Genomic DNA, 16,560 nt, shown 5'->3' with positions numbered 1-16,560 from the left:
TGTGAATCTGATGTTAGACAACATAAGGAAACCATCTGACTCTCGGCATTCTTTCTGGTTTAGACATCCCCTTGCATGTAACTGGGACACTGCAGTTCTTGGTTCATTTGTAAGGCTACAAATTCTCAAACTTCCAGTATTAAATATGTAATGTCATCAGAGTCTGTGGTATGAACTACATCCATTTTGTGCAAAAATTGAATGAAATGCAATGTTAATGACAATCAGCTTTCTTATTACAGTTTTGAGCAGATCATTGTCTAGTGGCACTCTGCAATGTAAAGTAAATAAAAAGTTTGAGCTCTAAAACTGTACATTATTCTGTAAGTACTGATACTCCCTGCTCAGAATGCATTTTTCAGTTTGTTCAGCCAGTATAAGAGACAAACCAAGAGACACAGTTAAGCAAAATGATTGGTGGGAAATGAATAACTGGGAGTCAAGTGCTTCTTGCTGGGCAGGTGAAGTTTAGTGTAGAGCATCATAGTGGTTGAAAGAAAAAGTTCTTGGGAGACAGCTCTTTAGTGCTTCATGAAAAATGTATGCCCAGTCTTAATTTGTAGCACTAATTTCCATAAAATATTAGGAAATGATGGAGAACTTTTTTTCCCAGAGGTGCAAATTATGATAACCTTTGTACAGTAAAATGTTTTCATGCCTGTAAGGAATACTCTTTAGAGGAAGAAACAGATGCTGTGTGGAGGAATTAAGAAGCCTGCTGGTGGGTTTCTCTGTGATTGTGAGCCATAGTAGTGATCTCTTTTTTTCTTCCTCCTTCGCCTTCTCAAGGGAATCTGATTCTGACTATGGCTAGAAATGTATTACCGAGCATTTAATCTTAATGTGGCCTGATTAGAACACCCTCCTTGACCTTATGAGAGATACAGTAAATAAAGTTTAAATCCATGTTTATTACTGATTGCAGAGAGTTCTGCTTCAGCACTTTAAAAACTTCCCCTCATAATTCTAAAATAAAAAAGATGCCCTAGTCACCATATTGTATTATTATATATAGGTAATAATAGTGATAATATAATATATCCATTTTTTCATACAACTCAAATTCCACTGTTAATTTTAAATTAAGAGATAAAGCTATACAATCTAAAGGAAGGTTCCAAAAGTCTTACTGCCTTTATTTAAATCCACTGACCAGCAAGATCATTATCTGACATTTACGTATAATTTTAATCTGACTAAATATGTATACAAATACTCGTTCTCCTTGCAAACCTAATGATCTTTTACAAGTTTAATCTTTCTCCTTCTAGCACATTATATGACTGAAAAAAATACCCTGGAAGAAATAAGAATACATATTGTACAGCAGTAGTAGTTAGTGATCCTGTATAGCACCTTAACCTCTAAAGCTGTTGAGGAAAGAATCAAGTACGGCCAGTGATTTAGATGCCAATTAGCTGTATGCATTTCTTTTCTAAGAATGTGTGACTTGGCATTCAAGTTTTCTTGGTATTGTTCTAGTTATTAGTTCTTCACAGTTGTCATCTTTGTTTCGGAGTGGCAGTAACTTGTCTCCTTAATATGTTATTTCATTATTTATTAAATAAAAAGCTCTTTTTATCATGGTAAAGTAACTGACACAGGATCAAACAGGACAATAAAACTTCAGCCTAAAGAGACACAGTGATTAATGGCAGAAGAGAGCTGCAGTAATGACATAAATAAAATACTAATGTTTTGAATGTGCAAATTTTGCTGAGAAAGCAAAAAAGGTCAGCCCAAAAACATAGCATCTGAGAGAAAATGAGTCAACAGATATGGATGTAAAAAGGAGAAAAGGGAGAAAAATATGTTGAACAACAATTAAAAGCGGGAAAGGAATTCAAAACTTGAAGTAACTTGGAAAAGTAAATACATCACAAAATGTCACAGAAAGGAATCCAAAATGATTATTTTGAATCGTAATGTGGATCAGCTGACAAAGATGAAAGTTAATGGATTAGAGAGTTGGAATAATTGAGAAATTGTCTTTAATTTTTTTCAATTGCTATTGGATACTGATGGTGTAAAGTGCTCTTTTTCTTCAGCTCTTTCACAAGATCAATAATAACAGGATGAGGGCTTTGGGTAATTTTTTGTTTTATGCTTTATCTTCAAAGATCTATACATTAATCAGTTTATTCTTGCAGTATCCCTCAGAGAATAGGTAAGTGTGCTTTCTTATAGATCAGGAAGGCAATAAAGCCTGTGTCCTTCACATGTCTTTGGGTAAATAGTCCCTAAATAAATCAGTGGCACCTGACTGAATCAAGGAAGTAGGATTTAGTTTTAGGTGTCTTCAGATGAACCATAGCATAAGCCAATGAATAAAAATCGAAGGCTCTGACAAGCTTCTGTGTCACATGCTTTTGCCAAAGCATTACCTCATGAGAGAAGGAGAAAGGGGGAAGGGAAAAGTGTTTGTAGTGGTGCTGATGGGTGGTGGTTCATGTTTCCTTTCCAGATCCCAGGCTGGTCATTGTCCTTTGCTCATGCTTTTACGAACTGAACCCCTCACTTGGTGGGTCTTTTAGGTGACAGCCCCCTGACACTTTTGACATCAGAAATATGCATGCTCAGTCAAATTGCAGAATACTGACAGAATATGAACATAGAGTAGTACAAAAAAAGCTCCCCAAACTTGTAAAGTGTTTAAAAATGAGTTATTGGAAAGGTGTTTGCATGTGGTGAATTCCCCACAGAAGTAGCTTCTATGTCCTGCAGTGGCCTGTTTTAGATTTTATTTCATATGTGCTACATTTACTACTCTTGGTTATTGTTTTGACTTGGAAAGATAAAAACAATGGGTAGAATGTTGAATCAAGAGTATTTTGAGGGATTTTTCAGCAGTTACCTAGATAATGGGCCATTTCAAGATTTTGAAACACCTGTAATAACGCAGCTATTCAAAACTATTCTACAGACCTATGCTGAGTTTATTCTCTTTTAAGAAATGTAAAAGAGAAATGAATCTGTCTTTGGCTACAAAAGATCAAAACTAAGAGTGAAAGAAAACTGCTTTTGAGAAAGTGTTACAGATAGAGCGAAAATGTCAGAACCCAGAATTAGCTTGTGATCAGAGCAATGTCAGAAAGCAGGCTTGAGAACATGCAGATCCTTGGTGTGGTTTCAGCAGAGTTTTTGTTGAATTAATGGGGAGAAAGGGGAAAAATACTGCCACTCTGGCATTGCTGCAGATTTCTGATTTACAGTCCATCTCATGGACAGCCATAACCAGTGACCTGTCATGTAGGTGGCTTTTCAGGAGAGCGTGCTGTTCTCTGCCCTGCTGTTTATGGCCAGAGCTGGATGTGACCTCTGATTTGTGTGCTGCATGTACTTTTATTTTCTCTGCTTAGCAAAAGTAAGCTCAGAACCCCTCATATGCTCTTCCTGGGACATTGTTCTGCAGAATGGACTATCCCTTTCATAATTAAATAGGAGCCATTGTAATTAAGAGCCAGTGGATCCTCACACCTGATAGATGTTCTAGACGTGCATGTAGGAGGCAACTTCTTACATGCTGCTGCCCCTATGTGAGCTCAGGGCAGTTAGGTGAGAAAATTAATGTATTCTTGGAGGGAGGAAGGTGCTTCTGGTACTTCTGTATTCCCCTGTAAAATCCAGTTACTGAGAATGAGTGAGCTGTCTGACAACTGGCATGCTACCACTTCTTGGATTTTAGTGATTTGTCATCTTAACTCTCTAATCCTTATCAGGCATAATTCTGTGTTTCCCACTTTCTTATCACGGTTTAAACCTAAACAGGCTCCTATACAAGTGATTATAAATTTTTTTCTTAATAATTCCATTTTTCTGTCTTCATAATCAAGTTTGGCCCTTTCTGATGTAAAGCAGCATAACTTAAGTATTATTTAGAAGGAGTGTTCTTTCCCTGTGTCAAGAAATGTTAAAGGTGCTAAGTTGAGAATATGTTTTAAATACAAGGGGGAAACCAATGTTGATTTAATACTTTCTACTGGTATCCAGTAAATGATATAAAAATTCTGAAAAAATATTCCTGATGGACTTTCTCAGCTTTGCACTCCACACACTGCACTATTCTCATCCTTGCAGTAATCAGTGTTTTCTATTCTTCTCACTTTTAGCTACTTTATATGAAGCAAACTCTACTATTTTCTTGTTCTTCTGGTCCAAGAGCCATAAAAAAAAAAAAAATACTGTAGGTCTAAAAGTTCAAAGATGCAGTACCTAAATAACACATTCAGCACGTTTCTAATCCACCAGCTAAGTTGTACAGCCAGTCTGCTCTAATGCCTATGCAGTGCAAGATATGTGACTGTCATGACTAGACTCCTTCCTACCGACCTCTTTAATTGTCTTGTCTTTATTAGGGAACAATTACTTCTGTATTAATACTGAGAATGACTCAGCCTTAGTTATTAGCCTGTTTTGCTCCTTCTGTCACAACAAGTTAAATCAAAAGCATTGCGAGGAACGTGTGGTAAAGTTGGAAATGTAAACCAAAGGCAGCAAGAAGGGACTCCGCTTTGAAGAAGTGTCTAATTAGCAAGAAGCACCCTCTGTGCTGCAGAAAAACAGGAGGAAAATGTTTTCTTTTTATTTACCAATTATATTTTTATGAAGTGCAGTTGGAAATGACTGCAATGATGAGGCATGTGTGAGATGTACACGTGTGTGAGATGTACACGGGGCCTTGAAATCTGCCTTTGCCTTCAGAAGGACCTGGAAATCCATCTATATCCTAAAGAGGAATCTAAAGACAATGCTAAAACCAGATTTGGTCAACACCAGCCAATTTCATTGGCTTCTCCCTTTGCTGTTTTTTTCAAGAACTGGAAACAGACTTGCCTGTTCACATCTTCCAAAGCCTGTTTCTGTCACAGAACAGCAGGATGCGTGGGTAGCAGCAGGACAAATGAGGACAGGGACCTTGCCCACAGCACCCCATCCCATAGCAGACGAAAGAAGTGACCAGGGTAGGTCTGGTGATGGTGACCAGCGTCAACCAAGAGCCCAGTGACCGCCAACAAAGGCCTGACTGAGGCAAGTCCAAGGACAAGCCAGGACATCATGTCAGGATCAGCAGGTTAGGAAGCTAAGAAGAACTGGCTTACCTAGAGCTGAGCTCAGGCAAGGACCAAGGGCAAGGACCTGAGCTGACAGGGAGCTCCTGGGCCTGCGGGCAGGGGGTACCTGAGATGAACTTCCAATTTAGTTGGGTGCTACTCTTCCTGCAGCCCAAGGGCTTTTGGAGTCTGTAGTGGCTCTTCAGTGGGAGTAAGAAAGTAGGGATGGTGCAATACTCTGCGGTGTTTTCCTCCCCACAAACCAGGCAGCTCTGAGTGAGCTCCTTGCATTCTGATGTCTCAACCTCTTTCAAATGCAGTCTCCTATGGTAGAAAAGAGCCCTTTCTTCTACAGAATTCATGAGTTTGGGGAGGAGTTGAAAGACATCTTATTTTTATTGTCTGCTCTGTAATGCAAATGCTGTTCTGGTTATAATAGTCTCCGACCACACAATACTATAGCTAGATCTATACGAAACTTGCCACTCCAGTCCATTAATTTTCAGCTGTTGTTCATGTTTTTCATGCTTGTGGTCTGCCAAAATGAGTGTATAGTCCAGAAAACATGTTATAGTGTATGAAACTCTATATTGTGTAGATGAAAAAAGTGATATGGGATAGTACATTTATATCATAATTGCATCTCCAGGAAGAAGGTTAGAAATACATGTATAATGTTCACTTTAATGTAAGATAATTTATTCTAATGAGACTCACATAAATCATTATTTTAAGATTGTAATCTCTTGATTCTTTTAGTACTTAGTCACACATCCCAGCCTTTCTTAACGTTACAAGTGCTAGCTACTGGTGTTACATAAATAATGAATGGCGTTTGTGTGTAGTTTTATGTTTCCTGGTATCTGTTCTCTTTATGTGCAACTATTTTTAGTGAATATCAGGTATCTTTACCCTTCCACTTTCCCAGAACTGACTTCAGGTTTATCATTTCACCTGAAGTGTGCAACAGCCAGATGAGCAGTGGGCTGCATTGCTGCTGTGCATCACCATCACCACAAGTGCAGCTTGTGAAAGTCTACAGGGGCTGAGTTTGGAGTCTGTTGTGTTGGTGCTGAGAAAAGCACTACCTCAAACAGTGTTGCTGATGATATAATGGTTTGATTAGTTCTGTCTCTTTCTGTGGTACCCAGCCTTACCTTTGTACATAGTGGTATTTGATGCTTTTTTGGAAAATCAGATACTATGAGAAAAAGACCATGGTTGGCAAGGTGGTGTTCAGATGAAAGCAGCACACTGTAGCTCATTATAATTTCTACAGACAGAAAGCAGCCATAGCTTTGGTTTACATGTTGAGAAGGAGTGTAGGAACAGTAATGTTGACAGAATTCTTTTGAAATGGTAATTACTAAAATCATTGGTTTAGGTAGTCCACAATTTCCTATCTCTCACCTAGACCTTAGACAGTGTTACTGGTTTATTTTAATGAGAATTTTCTGTAATCACGTGCACTTCCATGTAATTTCCATGCATTTCAAGTTCTGATTGCATCCAGGTGGTTCTTTTCAGTGTTGTGCAAAACAGCTGATACTCCTCTGTAGCCAGAGACAAGAAAGCATGAGAAGTGTGAAGATGGAGTTTGATTCCAAGCTGTGTAACGTCTGGCCTGTTTTGATTTTTGTTTTCCCTCATCAGGACAGTTGCAAAGACTTATCCTCAGTCTCCTAAAAATGCCAAACAATATCCAGCTTCTCCTGTGAAGCATCGTGCCACTTCCAATCTCAGCCAGGAAACACCTAAAAAGAAAGCAGACAAGGAGAAAGAAAATGTCAGTCACCTGAAGTCCCCAGGAGCACGCGCTGATGAGGCGGGCCAGGTGGCTCCTGAGAAGCACGTGCCTTCTGCTGGAAAGGCTGAGACCAGTGAAGGTGAGCCTTACTGCAAGATGTTATTGCAAGATATCCTGGGACCCTGAGACTTTTCAACAGTGATGAGCGGTTCTTTTCATGAAGCTGCTCAGTCATAGGCCTATGAGAATGTGTAAAGATACATACTGGAACCTGTAAATACGTAGTTTTCACTAATGTACCTCACTGTTAATGAGGATGTGAAAATGCTGACATCCAGGGATGCCCTTATCTATTTCATCTTCTCTCTGCTGAAAATGCTGAAGTGTGCTCTTAAAAAGGTGTCTTACCACTCTGAACCAGGCCCATTTCAGCCTCTGTACAAACCTGGAATTTCTGGACACACTCTTTGTTCCCTGCCTGACTTTCCACCCTTGGTTATCTTCTCCTAGGGAAGATCACAGCAGGAACAAGTGATGCAGAAGAAGCTGCAAAAATTCTAGCTGAAAAAAGACGACAGGCCCGCCTGCAAAAAGAACAAGAGGAAAGGGAGAGACAGGAAAGAGAAGAACGGGAAAGGTATCTCTGTTGCTTTGTGAAAGTTGTTACCTAGTAATTTAACCTGTATCACTGAAGATGCCTGCAACTGTGGAAGTTTTAGAATCAAGTGGGAGTTTACATGTATTTGTTAATTTCTTCAATTTCAGACTCATGTTCCATTAGTGTCTTTTGCAGTCTATATGACTAGTGAAGCTAGAAAATAATAATTTGGCCTCTTCAAGAACCCTGAATAAACTATTACTTTTCCAAATACTTTAGGCATGTCCATGCTGAAGTGTACTGCACACTTCAGTCTGGACATACCTGAAGTATTTTACATGGTAAAAAAATATTTGAGGTGCCTTTAAATTGAGCTAGATCATGTAGCAGGAACAGTCTTGCAGCAGCAGGATATGCATTAAATGGCAAGGCTTGAATCATTCATAATTAACCTGAAGTTCATCTTCATGCCCAACTCTGCTGCAGGCATTGAGGTCTTTGAGTGTGGCAGAATGAAGGTTGCTGTGTCTGAGCAGTGAAGTTCTGGTTATATTCTGGCAACAGGCTTTTAGGTGGTTCTCTGCATGGGATGCTGGTTGCAAGTGTCAGTAAATCATGCACTTCCTTCAAACCCATAGTAGTAAATCACTAATTCTGCATGTCTAGATTCAAGTTTGGGGTTTCTTGTTAAAAACACGGTGGGGTGGGAGTGGAATGACCAGCTCCTGCCATTTTGGCCCTGATAGAATGGTAAGAACGATCATTTGCAGAACAACTCTTAAGGAGCATGATGTCCCTTAGTGGGCCAGGGAACAACACAGGTGGAATTTAGGCCCACTTCTTCCAGTGTTCCACTGTGTTTTGTGGACTTTGCTGCTACTCATCCCATTTGTTTATCTTCAGATGAAGCAAAGGATAGAAGAATTTGCTTATTTATAGATACCAGTATTCATTCTGGGTGTCAAGTACAGGGGAAGAGGGATGTCTTTATTCTTGAAACTTAATTTTGTTATTGACACTCTAATTGAAATTAGAACCAGAAGTCTTTTCTTTAATCACACATGTTTTTTCAATGGAAATAATAACTTCTATGCAATATTTTAGGCATTAAAAATAAGATTGGAGTAAAAGCTTGATAGCAACCTGAATATTGAGCATGTTCTCAATGAAGCCTTTTAAACCTTCTGTTGTATTTTTTGCAGGCTTGAAAGAGAAGAACAGAAAAGAAAGGCAGAAGAAGAAAGACTTCGTCTGGAAGAAGCAGCTCGTAAGAAGGAGGAGGAAAGAAAACGTGAAGAAGAGGCAGCTAGAAAAAAGGCAGAAGAGGAAGCCAGGAGAAGAGCTGAGGAAGAAAAAATGCTAAAGGAAAAGCAAGAAAAAGAGCTCCAAGCCAAACTTGAGAAACAGGTATCACCTCAAACAGAAATGCGAAGTTTTGATACATGTAAAAAAATACTTCTTAATATTTGGTAGTCTGCCTGAGATAAATAATGACCCTAAGATATTTTACACATTTTAATTAGAGGGAAGAAGCAGAAATCAAAGCCCGTGAGGCAGCTGAACAACTTCGTCTTGAAAGGGAACAAATCATGCAGCAAATTGAGCAAGAAAGGCTGGAGCGGAAGAAGGTGGGTATTTGCACCTCGGGATAACTATTTCATTTCTTGTTTAAATACATAACCCAGGAAGCACCCAGTAGTATCTACTAACAATAATCTGGAGGGATTACAGGTGAATAGTTATGCCAAACTTAGTATTTACTACTTGCCTTGTTAGGGGAACATGGACATCAAAATTTGTAACAAAGTGGAATTGCCTAAGGCAAATGACTTTCTACTGGGCACTGACCAAACACAGAGCCAGCCTCTGCCTGAAAAGTTAAATGCCTGAGACAAACAGGGAATGGCATGCCAAGGCAAATGTCGATGGCTGCCCAACCCCGGACATCACAAACTACTGAGAAACATGAGTGACTTTGTTTAAAACTTACTCAACAAAAGCTCTGTGTCATTAATTGAGAAAGTTTGTGAGTAACAAGCACCTTTTCCCCCACCTGGCTGTCTCTGGTTGCATTATGCAGAGGAATAGGACTGTCTGGCCACTGCTGCACATGGAAGTGGCTGAAGCTGCATAAATTAGCTTCGTTTACAGCTGTGTGGCAGGAAAGAGAGAACAGCTGCAGAACCCCTGCCTGGTTACAAAAGGTCATCTATCCATGTATGTTATTCCAATATGTTTTAAACTGTTAACCACTGAACTAGAGGCATGATGCAGTTGCAGATTAGAATACCAAACCAAAGTGTTTTACATCTCAAATAATTTCCTTTTTTTATAATGAAGAAAGAAGGAAAACAAAAGTATTTTAAGATGATGCCTTACACATTTCCAGTAAGAATAACTTAAGATATTTCATTTTGCCCTTCTTTTCCAAAAAGGCTAACTATTTTTAAAGGAACTGTTTGGAAATAGTTGGAAAAGCAACTAGATTAAAATAACCACACTTGGTTTTAAACACGTCTTGTTCCAGAACTGAGCATAACTCATAACTGCAAACACCTGGTATTAAAATGCTTGTTTCTAAAGTGCATCTACTGAGACAGTCATGTTCTGTAAGATACATGATAGATGAAAGCCAGCTCCAAGATATTTTTTATCTTTCATTTCTTTATTTTTCTTATTTGTCCTCCCTTTTTCAAGACAGGCAGAGATCATGTCATGACAGTAAAGAAAAGTTCTTTTCGTCTGTTTTTCCCCTTTCTGTCTCTTGTGTTACATATTCTGTCTGCCATCTCATCCTCAGATTTATTTTGCTTTATAGAGAATAGATGAAATAATGAAGAGAACAAGGAAGAGTGAAACCCCAGAAATAAAGGTATGAAACAGTATGTGGATTTTTTTGTTTTATTTTCATATGTGGAAATTAAATTGTAGGGTAGTTCCATCCTAGTAAGTGTACTTAGGTACACTCTAGACCCAAATTTTAGATGCATTTCAAACTGAGAGTGACTGTTGCTGTGTCGCAGTCACTGCCACAGAGACACAGCTTTTATGCAGCCTTTGCAGGTAACCCCCTCACTGTCTAGCAAGGGGCAACAGCACATTCCTGGATGCTGGAGCTGTAATGTTTGCTGCTGTTGATGCGTCTTCCTGCTTTGTACCAGCCAGTGAGTTAGTTACTGAGCTCTCTGTTAAGCCTGTCAGGAATGTAGGATTAAAAAGAAGGCAATTGTGTCCAGCTAAGAAGTGACACTCAGGTTTTCATTTCTAACCTACTAAGGAAACTGTTTGTTCAGTTAACTTTCAGAGAATGTTTTCTTTTTGAATTTAAGAAAAATGCTATGCCTAACTAAAAAGGGAAAAAAAGTCCTGTCTTGCTGGTCATGGTCTTTGTCACCCTGTGGCCCTGGGCAGTCTCACAAGTTTTGAGTCCAGCTAGTTCCGTGAAGGTTACAGTCCTCTTTCTAATACAGCTGAGTCATTACTTGATTTCAGAAGGAAGAGCCAAAACTGGAGATACCATCAACTTTGAATGTGGAAAAGCAACCAAAGGTCCTTGTTCTCAACAAGCCAGGTAAAAATTGCCATATTTTTCTGACCTATTTTCACAGTTGGTTCTCTTCAGAATTTTTTGATCTGAGGCAGAGCACTGTGTATTATCCTAAGTTCTTTGCTTTCATCTCAAAAAGAACAGCTACATTTGCATCAGTGACAAATGTTAGAAACCAGAGACAGCTTTGCTTTGCCACTTAAGCAAAAGCAGAATAAAGTTTCTCCTCCCTTTTAGTACCTGATGTAGCATTTTTGTAAATGAAAAGTTCTAATCTGCCATATGTTTGATTGCTGCAATCTACCTTCAAATTTTGTAGGCAGAAAATCTTTGCACACAACCAAGATTTTCATAGTATGACTCTAAATTTTACATTTAATTAGACTTTATAGAAAAAAAGCGTATTTATTTAAAGGACTATTAAATAAAATATGCATATCTGACATTTATCTGTATTTTGTTTGCTTCCCCAGGCTAAAGTTTTTAGTACAGGACATAAAAGATAAAATATTCTCTTCCTATTTCCTCAAATTTAAAAAATGTAGCATAAAGAACAGTTTTGGAGTGGAATAGAGGAATGACAGTATAGTATGATGAGTCATGGATTAAACTGAGTCTCTACTGCATTGTTAGTCTTCCTTTCTACTCAATATATAAGGTAAAACTATTTAAATAATGAAGTTTCTCCTGTCATAATTTCTAACCTTCCTTTATAGAAATCAATGGATTGGCGACCTGCCTGAAAAACAAAAGCTTGGAAAGTGCTGCTTCTGTAATCCCTTCCCAAGATGTAGTAACTAATGGACTGAAGTCAGTTTCAGGACTTACTCAGCTGGAAGCTGTTGATGGGAAATCTAACAGCATGGAAGATTCAGCAGATGAGGTTCAGTCCATGGATGTGAGGTACAGACCAGATCTACCAATAGGGGTTGTGCAACTCATGAGACACAGGATTTTGGGTTTTGTTTGTTAATACTTTACTACTTTGCTTCTCACAACCTCCCCAGGGTGGCAGCTGGGTGATTGCTGGGTGTGCTCTGCTTCTGCCAGGATGTTTGAGACAAGAGCCACAGAACCTCATCTCACTCTCACATATTTGGGAGAGAGGACTCTGAAATCCTTCCACAGTCCTTACTTATGGATTCCATGCAAGTTTGCCCAAACCTTTCAGACAGTTTTGTGAAAGCAGCTACTGTAGATATTGTTCTGATGGCACCATTTTTTAATTTGGCTGCATAGCTGTGAGGCATGAGCATTTCTGCCTCCATACAAACAGAATAAAGAAGATAATGGATTTAGAATTTTAAGTACTTAACAAGTAGAAATGTGTAGAAATCAACTAATAACTTTGTGATTTTAAATACTCTCACATTTTGATGGCAGGACGTGCAGAAAAGAAGGATTTTTAATTTAAGTTTTTTTATTTACATATTTTTGTACATTGGCAGTTAATTTAAGGCTGCTAACACAAAGCTAAGTCTGAATTTTAAACATGGAATTTTTATGCTCTTCTCCTTTAATTAGTAAGCCAGTAGAACCTCTCATACTCTTTCTGTATTTTCAACAAATACGCATAAATATGTAGAAAATGCCCTACTGGGACAGGTTAGAAGTCCATGTAGCCCATTGTTTGGTTTCAGAGAATATCAGTAAGAAAACTAGTGAGGGAGAGCACCTGAGCCCACCACTTCCTGCAATCCAAGGTGACACTGAAGTGTTGCCTTAGGGATATTGAGGGTGCAACTCTGCCTTGGCCTTTTAAGTGGCCACTGGCTGACATGTTGCCCATGAGTTTATCCAACTCTTTTTTTTTTTTACCTGCTGATGTTTGTGTCCAGGACCTCTCCTGGAAGCAAGCTGTACAGTACTGTCTCACTGGGTAGATTATGTTCTTTGATCCCTGTTAAGCCCAGTTTCTTACTGGTGACATTGGGCACCCCTTACATTTTGTGTTGCAGGATTTCATGCACAATAGTTTTGCCCTCAACTCATCCACCACTACATCATGGTTTAGAAATGGCTGAAAGCCTTACTCTGCCTTCTCTTCTCCAAACTTAAATGCACTAGCCTTGCTAGTGTCAGCAAAGTGGCTGGTTGCAGCATTTCTTAAATTTAATTATGGGATTTCTATGTCTGAAGTATATCATAAGATCTTAAGAAGTAACTTTTTATTTAAGTTGTGAAATGTTTTAAGTGTTTGCAGGATCAGGACAGTAATGTAAAAGGTGCAATAAACATTTATGTAAAGGAATGGTGCAGGGGCTGAAATAATGATCAGTAAACGCAGTTCAGTAACCTGTCAGAGATGTGGGTTCAGGAGATGAGTGCTCATGTCACACAGCTACACCAAACCTTAATCATTAAGGGACATAGGTTAGCTTTGACCTTCCATCCTGAACAGGGCAATATCTTTTTCTTTGGACTAGGACATTCTTTATGTAAAGGCTTGCTGCAGCTGCCTTAAGATGAGTGATAGTTTCTGAACAGTCAGAGGTTTAATTTGATTGTCACTTAATGAAAAGTTATACATACCTTATTCTGTATCTTTCTTTCCCTTATTTTTTGTTCAGCCCGGTTTCAAAAGAAGAACTCATCTCCATCCCTGAATATTCACCCATGAATGAACTCATGCCGGGTGTTTCTTTGGACCAAAATGGGACAAGTAATGCCAAGGCTCTTGAAGACCTCTTGGATTTCACAGGCCAAGCTACCTACTCCAAGATGTCCAGTGATACCCTTAGCCTAGATGACTGTAACAAAAACTTGATTGAGGGATTTAACAGCCCAGGACAGGAAAATACACTTAATTCTATCTGTTGACAGCCTCGCTTTTCAGCAGAACAGATACAGGTACAGTACTGTGATAAACATCTTGGGTATAATAAATTGCTGTGATACTGGCTTCCCGGAAAATTACAGAAGTTGTACACAGCAGTGTGGAGAGAGAAAGAAAGCTGTTCTCCTAGGTATTTAAATTCATCATAATCTTTGATATTTGCAGCTGTTTGAAAATTGGCATCATATGCAAACTGACTCTAACATAGCAACCACAAGTATCTGGTAAATGGAAACATTTCCTTTATGCATCCAGAATTTCTTCATTAATACAGTACCTTTCCTGTATATCTTTGGAGTCCATTTGCATGAAGAAAACAGTTAAAAGCGGGGCCAGTCTAGGGAATGGTAGTTATTGCTGCTGCTTACTCTTTGCTGCTGCTATAAAACTTGCAATGTAGAATCACATACCCTGAAATTTCAGCATAGTAAAACACCATAGTAGGCTTCAGTGACAGTTTCAAAGTACAAAGCCATAGTCAGGTTTTTTGGAAGAGTCTATTCTAAATTACAAAACTGAGGTCATCTAACTTGCATAGCTGACTTGATATTCTTCTCTCTTTTTAATTGACAGAGGTTACAATTTCTGGAGGATATATATCCCCGTGATGCTACTGGCAGTAAAATATGAGCTTGTCACTTGAAAAAGCTTCTGCAGTCCTTGAACACTGGATTTCAAATAACCAGAGCTGAATATAACTTGTCTTCCCAGGGAATATGTTGAATAACTGGCTGCTTTTGGTAGAAACCAATGATCTAGAGCCTTGATGGTTTCAGGGAAGACAGAGCGTGCATTAGAATTTGAGCTTTAGATGCTAATAAAGCACTTATTTCTTCTCCTAATTTAAAATTCATCTCAACACTTCACTGTGATTTTTACCTGTGCATTTTATTTTTAAATAATTCTTTCCTAAGCTTGATCATACATCCATTTAGACATCTTTTTCTTGTAAATAATGATGGGGTTTGCCCACAGTGCATTGAAACAAAATAATATACCGTACTTTAGTTTTGTGCCTATCTTTTTTTGTCTTTAATAAGGAGTTACTGGCAACTTTTATTAAGTGTATAATTCAAAACTGTAGCTGAAGAGGCTTGAAAAAAATATAGCTGCTGGAATCAAAAAGAGCCTTCTTATTGATTGTGGAGTGTGGGAATTATCCCCTTATGATTAGGTTGACACTGTTAGTCACTAGTGGCACTTACTGGTTAATATTAATTAGTCTGGGAGCAACTATCAACTGTGTTTAAAAACGTATTTGTGTAACACCTGTAAGCAAAGTAGGCAAAATGCCAAGTGTAACCCCTTGATATATACGTAGTATAGCTGTAGTAGATCCGAGTGAGGGTGAGGTAATACGCTAACCTTTGAAGATGCAGACACTTGATTGTTACCAGCAGGCTTTCTATCACACAGAGAAGTATTTTGTCTTCCTGTAGGCTCAACAAAATGGGATTTGGTCAGCAGCAAAACAATAAGTGAATGTCAGAAACACAAAGGCCAAGAACAGCATGCAGGGAACACTGGGGGCCCCTAATGTTCTGTAAACATCTGTGTGGAACAGTCCACATCAAGATGTACAAGGTCAGGACGTCATGTGCCATACAGTGTTAACCTTATTTCTGTTGGTGAACCTTTATGCTAAATCAGGTGCTGCTTTGAGGGCATTTTGTCCAGTCCCTTATAAGAATAAATTATAAATACAACTCTCTTTGGACACTAACACAAAAGGTGTGAAAACCTGGGGGGAGGGGGTGTTTAGCTTGGTTTTTTTTTTTCCACGTGTAAGAGTTCACAGCGTAGATTGAGCTCAGTTGTAACACCATTCTTGTGCTCTTAAAAGTCAGCAATGGGAAAGTAACCAGTGACATGATGTGCAATGCCTAAAAAAAATCATACCTACAACAACCCAGCTCTATTTATGTTAGTGTAGTTCAAAGAAATACTTTCTTTTGACTGTGCAGTAAGCTGTAGCATGATACTGTGTCTTCCAAATTCGTCCTTCATCTATTTCCTAAATAATAAACAGAAACAGTTTGTTTTGCTGTAATACATTGTGTTTGACAAATGTCATATTATATTTTATTATGGTGTCATTGTATAACCTGTAGATTTCTGTATTTGCATGACCTGTATAGCATGTATAAAGGTGAAATACATTTTCATTTATGAATCTGACTTGTTTCTTAGCGCTTTTTATTCCCACAACAATATGACTGATTTAAAAATACACATATGTTAATTTGTTCTGAGGTGTTTTCTGAAGGAGGGTGTAATACTGAATGAAGGAGTGGTTGTCAAAACCTCAGAATATTTCACCATTGTTGCCACTGCCATATATTCATTTGCTTTCTGAGGTCCTGCCAATACACTGAGGAAATGCAGGCTGGTGGCTACAGAGCGTTAAGGTGTGGACTCCAAATGATGGCATCCAGAGGGCTGGTGACAGTATAGGGACCAGTTTGCAGTCTCAGCCCCTGCTCTCTGGCAAAGAAAATAAGCAAAAGAAAACTTGGGAGCTGTGGTAAGAAGACACTGTTCTGTTTAGTGTGCAAGAGCTGTTCTGAAAGAGTACATGTGACATAAATGCTGAACTTCTCTTCAAGCTACATGCACACACTGCTGCTTGGAAAGGGACTGGCCTGGAGCTGCTGTTAGTTCTCTAGTGAAATGCTGAGGGGAAATTTTTTAAAAATATCTTTTTAAAATCGTCGCTTCAGTCAAAATTGCAAATGAGAGAATCTACTTTTATTATGAAGTATATTAATACTTTCCGTGGTG

General features: G+C 38.6%; 1 protein-coding gene across 12 annotated transcripts in view; it reads left to right on the top strand.

Moving 5' to 3' along the window:
- The window catches only part of MAP7D2 (MAP7 domain containing 2), an 82,920-nt gene extending 66,963 nt beyond the window's left edge, over window positions 1–15,957 (top strand). For all 12 annotated transcript variants that reach the window (XM_048287464.1, XM_048287483.1, XM_048287536.1 and 9 more), the window contains 9 exons: window positions 6,705–6,937; window positions 7,309–7,435; window positions 8,599–8,803; window positions 8,920–9,024; window positions 10,215–10,268; window positions 10,889–10,967; window positions 11,660–11,846; window positions 13,514–13,793; window positions 14,353–15,957. In XM_048287464.1, the coding sequence (XP_048143421.1) occupies window positions 6,705–6,937; window positions 7,309–7,435; window positions 8,599–8,803; window positions 8,920–9,024; window positions 10,215–10,268; window positions 10,889–10,967; window positions 11,660–11,846; window positions 13,514–13,763 (1,240 nt within the window). In that variant the 3' untranslated portion in view covers window positions 13,764–13,793; window positions 14,353–15,957. The remainder of the gene's footprint in view (window positions 1–6,704; window positions 6,938–7,308; window positions 7,436–8,598; window positions 8,804–8,919; window positions 9,025–10,214; window positions 10,269–10,888; window positions 10,968–11,659; window positions 11,847–13,513; window positions 13,794–14,352) is intronic.
- The last annotated feature ends 603 nt before the right edge of the window (window positions 15,958–16,560 follow it).

The sequence above is a fragment of the Corvus hawaiiensis genome, chromosome 2 (genome assembly GCF_020740725.1).
Source record: "Corvus hawaiiensis isolate bCorHaw1 chromosome 2, bCorHaw1.pri.cur, whole genome shotgun sequence".
In the NCBI taxonomy this organism is placed as follows: domain Eukaryota; kingdom Metazoa; phylum Chordata; class Aves; order Passeriformes; family Corvidae; genus Corvus; species Corvus hawaiiensis.
The sequence above is the reverse complement of the archived record's forward strand: the minus strand, read 5'-3'. Positions and strand labels throughout refer to the sequence as shown.